Source organism: Lepisosteus platostomus, chromosome 5, assembly GCF_059453375.1.
Source record: "Lepisosteus platostomus isolate fLepPlt1 chromosome 5, fLepPlt1.hap1, whole genome shotgun sequence".
In the NCBI taxonomy this organism is placed as follows: domain Eukaryota; kingdom Metazoa; phylum Chordata; class Actinopteri; order Semionotiformes; family Lepisosteidae; genus Lepisosteus; species Lepisosteus platostomus.
The window spans coordinates 37,683,552-37,689,040 of record NC_142615.1 but is presented as its reverse complement, the minus strand read 5'-3'; the positions used below and the strand labels follow the sequence as shown (position 1 = coordinate 37,689,040).

Below are 5,489 nucleotides of genomic sequence, written 5' to 3'. Positions count from 1 at the left end.
TACATCAAAGGACTGTTAAAGGTCTATTTGAAGGCATCGATTTGTATTCTTAAACCAGATGAACGCCTGGAATAAGTTAATATTACTTTAAAAAATAAACAGTCGTGCTACAGTACTCCAGTTGAAGGCATGCTTCTAGCTTTGCGGTACTCTGGTGCGTCACAAATTTATGTTTGAATTTCTGTGGATGAACTACTATAGGTGTACCCTCGCTCACTTTCTTTAGCAACAGTCATTGCTCCTCATCTGAGTGATGTATTTGCCTTGTTTACAGTTCACTTCCCTGCAAGGAATATTCACCTCAGAGCTCTCTTTCACAGACTGCAGGCGCTGTTTGTTAACAGGTATTATAGTAATGACATCTTTCTGTATGATCAGGACAGGAGCTGCAAGTCCACTGTGTTGTGGCTGCAGTACAATTTTAGCTTATTATTATAATACTTTTTAACAGCGACAGATTCTTAAGATCACGAGGTGTTTACGATATTATTTCAGTATTAAGCTGTTACTACATTCGGAACTGTCCCATAGGATTCAGTGTTCCATTAGTTTGGCACTAAACTGCTTAGTCTATTGCAGGAATTGTACGTAGTCCTGTCCTGTAGTGTCCTCTAGAGAGCAGCAGCTGTTTCCTTGGGCTCATTGCAATTGGGAACATTGTGATTACTGAGCAGGGGACTAAAGTCAGCAGACGAGCGAGTTGCAAATCGGTATTAATCTGGCGTACAGAGCTGCATGCTAATCTCTGGATCATTTCCAGTTAATGCGATGCTGTTCTTACCTTGCAATTGACCCAATCTGACTACTGGCACCAACAACCCTGTTATTACAAATAAACTTCTTGTGTACCTACCGTGATACATAAGTTTGCTGGAGAGGTTTGGCAGCCTATATTCAGTCAAAGGTGTGTGTGCAGATCACTGTGATATACAGGCATCAACAAACTGACATACAATATTAAATGTTTAACTGATAAAACCCAAATGAACCAAACCTGAATAAATTAGTGGTGGAAAGGAGTCTTTTTATATATCAAAAGGTCTCTGAGCCTTTGGTAATAACGATGGGTATATAACCCATTGTCCTCAATATTAGAAATGAATCCTTGAGCACTGCTGTTGTACCAACAGTCCTCAAAAGTGCTGCCATTACCCCCGTCCCATAAAAGCCTAACATTACCCTTTCTTGCATAAACTGTAGAACGTGCCTTCACATTTCAGTTGCAGTTTAATCTATTATCACCCTACTCTCCACTTCATAACCTTCACTCTAATTCTGGTCTCCTAACTGTCCCCCAAGCCCGTCTACACTGTATGGGTGACAGGGCCTTCTCCTGTTATGACCCCAGGCTCTGGAACTCTCTGCCCAAGGATAGCAGAGTCAGCTTCCCTAAACTCCTTCAAATTCAGACTCAACACCTTGTTCTGTAGAAGAGCCTTTACTGAACTGGTTCCATTCTTTAGCCCTCTGCTTCTACTTTCCTTAGTACCACCATCCATGGTCTCCTCTGTCTATTGGAATTGTTTTATCCTGTGTATTCTTATTGTAATTCTGTCAAGTGCTTTGAGAAGCCACCTTCAGAACCATTATATAAAATAGTTTATCCTAAATCCTTGAAGCTTTAATAGGGCACTGCAGTAGGGCTAAGAATTGACAGTGTTAGTGGGCCAGCAGGATTTGTGCAAATTATAGGTAGGCACAAAGGAAGACTAGGATTCACTTGAAATTCATGACATGGGACACTGAAACAGGGGAGAGGCTTTGTGTAGTAAGCGTTCAGTCTCAATCTACACAGTCTGTGCTGCTGGCAGAGGTAGTTGTGAACACCCGCCTTCCCAGTCAAGTACTGGGATCTCCAGTCTCACTCCTAATACTTCCCCATGACTGTCCAATACCACTACTGTGAAACCAACACCCATAAGACAAGATCTCAGAGATTCTAACTGCACAATTATTCACTGTGCACCAGAATTGTTCCTCTGCTAAGGATGGGAAGGCCTACTTTACACCAAGCCCCTGTTGACAATTCCTTCCTTGCGTTTCTTTTAGTCAGTTTGTGCAGCCTAGAATAGGACACCAGATCTCACTCTTACTGGGCACTACAGTAGCAACTCACACTCCATAAGCACTACCCATCTCGGAAACAGGAGGATTTCCAGTATATTGAACACCTCCGTCTCTCTCACAGTAAAAGATCACACTGCCCTGCCCAAGGAATAGTGCGGCCATCTTCCCCCACTACAACGCTTTATTACTCCAGCCATTTTCAGTCCTCATTGGCAGCAATACGGGAAGCATTCTTGAAAGGGGAACCCCCACAAATACTTCCATTGATTAATGGGTCTCACTTCCCTTGAATTCCTCCACCCCATTCAAACCTATAAACCATAAAGAAACAAGGGCAGGCAGAAGGGTCTTTCACAGTTTTATTGAAATGTTGCCATTACAAGGCAAGTGGGGGCAGGAGAGTCACAAGGGCCAGGCTGGAGCCTTCATTCAGGCACCTGGGGAGAAAGAAGGAGAACAATCCAGCTGAACTGCAGGACACCACCCCTACAGGAGCTCCTCCTGCCAGACCCTACCTGTCCACTGGCCAACATCTCCAAAGTCCTCTGTTCCCTCCACATCCTCACTGGTGCTCTCTGCATCTTCACTGGAGCTCTGAGGGTCTCCCTCCTCATCCTCAGTCCAGTCAGCTCCCACATCCAGAGGAGCTTCTACTGGTGCCACAGCCACCCGACTACTGGTCACCAGGCTCCTGGTACCTGTGGACAAGCAGCACCCAGGAGTGAGGGATCCGCTATACCCAGAGACCCACAATCTACTCATCTACACAGTCCCTTTGTCCAGCATGGGATCATTCCTCAGTTGTCCAAGCATGGTTGTCTCTTGGGCAGAGATGCATCCACAAGGGATAGAGAACCAGACCCACCTTCATTCCAACTGCCAGCACACCTGGACTCACAGCAGGCACAGACCTCATGGTCACCATACAGCTCCTCCCACCTGGAGGAGAGGAGGACAGGTGAGGCCTCCACCTGGCATGTCCCAGAGCACCCTCAGCAGGCTCCTCGCAGAAGTACCTCTTCGCCTCCCTGTTGTAGGTGCAGGACTTGGTCCCTGGTGTTGCTTTAGCAGGAGCCACAGCCATGACACAGTGCATGTACAGCTCAGTCACTTCATGCTGTAAGAGGGAAAGTCACAGCATTAAGGGATCAAGGCCAATAGAGGGACAGAGAAGGACCTTCTGCCATCAGTGAAGGCAAGCTGGGAGCTCTAGGCACTACAGCTGCCACAGTCTGGTTCACATCTAGATCATGGATGTGAAAGCAGACCATGGATCAGTAGAGCAAGAAGGCTGAGCAGCCTTTGAGAGCAGTACCTTCCTGGACAGCTTCTTCTGGAAGAGGAAGGCATCAATTGTGAAGCGGAGCACATCCTTCTGCTTGGAGAGGACAAACCTGGACAGGCAGCCATCTGCCTTGCTGTCCACCATGCACCTGGGGACAAGGACAAGGATGAACCCCTGCAGGCTCTCGGGGCTCCTGCCCACCTCTCCTCCCAGAAGGGGCCATACCCCAAGTTGTCGATCACAGGGAAACGGGGCTGGGAGTGCTGGTCTGGTTTCTCCGTTACGTAACACGAGTGGATGTACAGCCTCTGCTCTGCTGTGGCAAAGTAGGCAGTGGCCTGGAAGTACATGGGCTGACCCAGGAAGTACTCATCCTTAGGAGAGAGCCGGACCCAGCGGGCTGGAGAGAGAGAGGCAGCATTACACCTGCACACAGCACCCCCTGCAGGCAGGAGGAGCCACTCACTCAAGGAGCTTACAGTTGGTGGTGAGCAGCACAAAGCTGTGTTTGTTCTTCAGGTCCTTGAAGAAGGTCCTTCTCCTGGCCCACGTGGGGACATAGCCAACCTTGTAGGAGTAGTGGAACCTGCAGGACAGAGGGGATGAGGGGCATCTGGACACTTTCCTAGCGGCTTCTCAGCAGCAGAGCCCTGCCTACCTGTTGTAGGAGCACTTGACAGGCACAGAGAAGGGAATGAAGCGATGCACAGGTGCACTGGAGGAGGGCGGGGCATAGCGGAGAGTGTTGGAGTACACCAGGCGGCCCTGGACAACCTGCAGGGTCACAGAGGAAGGGATATTCCCAGGAAAGGCAACCCCGACACTGGCCCTACAGCTCACATCGATACACTGCCTGTAGATGAAGACCTGCTTACCGATCGCTCGGTGCCGCACTCGTGAAGCCCGTAGATGAAGTAGAAGTAACTGCGTGTGGTTCGGCTGACGCTGCAGTTGCCCAAGGTCACCTCCGATGGCCGACAGCTGAAGCCGAACAGGAGCCGACTGACCCTCACGTACATCCTGCTGGAGTCACACCACACAGCCACTCCTCGAGTGCCCCCGATGGCCGGGCGAGCCGGCTGCCGCCCTCGCTGGGGAGGAAACAGGACGCTCTTGATGTAGGCGGGTAAGGGGCGGCTGCCGGCTTCGGGCTTCATCTTCTCCTTGTCGAAGTAGGGCGAGTACGCGTCTCTGGACACGGGAAGGCGGCGAAAGTCGGGAGCCAAGGACTGCGAGTCGTTCTCGTTTGCAGACAGGTCTTCGGAGGGCGCATCTGCCAGGTTCAAGTCCTCCAACTGGGCTGCGTCTTCAGGAGCCGGGAGGTCGGCCTGGAGCGCCATTTCCCGAGAGTCCCAGCCAGCCGGCCCGGCGGAAACCAGTGCGGGGAGCCCGGCCCCTGTGCACAGGCACAGCATAAAGAGAAACGAGCGCATCGCCAAATTAACGTCCCGCTCAATTGCTACAGGAGTAAAATAAGTAAACCACAAAACTGTGTTGAAGCAAGAAAGCATAAAGTGTGAACGCGGTGACTAGGTTTTTATACTGGCAGGACCTGTTACCGCACACCTGGTCACACAATCAACACAATCAATTACATACAGAGATCCGGATTGTTCTCAGCGTCTAATTAGAACCTGATTTCAGTCTGAGGCGGGACTCCGTGAAGCCGCCTGAACATTTTCCCGTGTGTATCTGACCTCAGCGGAGGAGTTCCACGCAATTTCGACAGAATTAAATCACCCACACGTGTAAAATTTGCTCAGATTAATTTATTGTTCAATTAGTTTCTAATTTCCGAGGAAAGTGTGTTAAACTCGCTGTCAGACAGAGTACGGAACATGCGACACGTCCGTCCACACTTTCTTTTATCGAGGGGGCTGTTCTATCAACACGTACCGCAATGAAAATAATTTTACTATTTTTCATGTGTAATTGCATGTCATATTAAAATGTGTAATACAAGCATTTCTTTGCTTCCCAGTAAAGAAATACTGATCAGCTTTTGACATGATCTGATAATAATTTGTCTGATTTTCCAGAGATTGCTTTTGCTTCGCAGCACCGAGAACCTATGGAAGCCCGTTTCCGCCAGGGAGTAAAAAAAACGCACTATGGTATCTCAGAATTGTGACTTAGA

The 5,489-nt window shown here is 49.1% G+C and overlaps 1 protein-coding gene across 1 annotated transcript; it reads right to left on the bottom strand.

Moving 5' to 3' along the window:
* Window positions 1-2,412: 2,412 nt before the first annotated feature.
* Window positions 2,413-4,931, bottom strand: LOC148666156 (zona pellucida sperm-binding protein 3-like). Its single transcript, XM_088633088.1, has 9 exons — window positions 4,228-4,931; window positions 4,011-4,126; window positions 3,832-3,938; window positions 3,578-3,752; window positions 3,383-3,500; window positions 3,084-3,184; window positions 2,933-3,006; window positions 2,583-2,765; window positions 2,413-2,504 (listed from the first exon to the last, which is right to left on the bottom strand). Exons 1-9 carry the CDS (start codon window positions 4,861-4,863, stop codon window positions 2,497-2,499), a joined length of 1,518 nt encoding a protein of 505 aa, XP_088489214.1. The 5' UTR covers window positions 4,864-4,931; the 3' UTR covers window positions 2,413-2,496.
* Window positions 4,932-5,489: the final 558 nt, after the last annotated feature.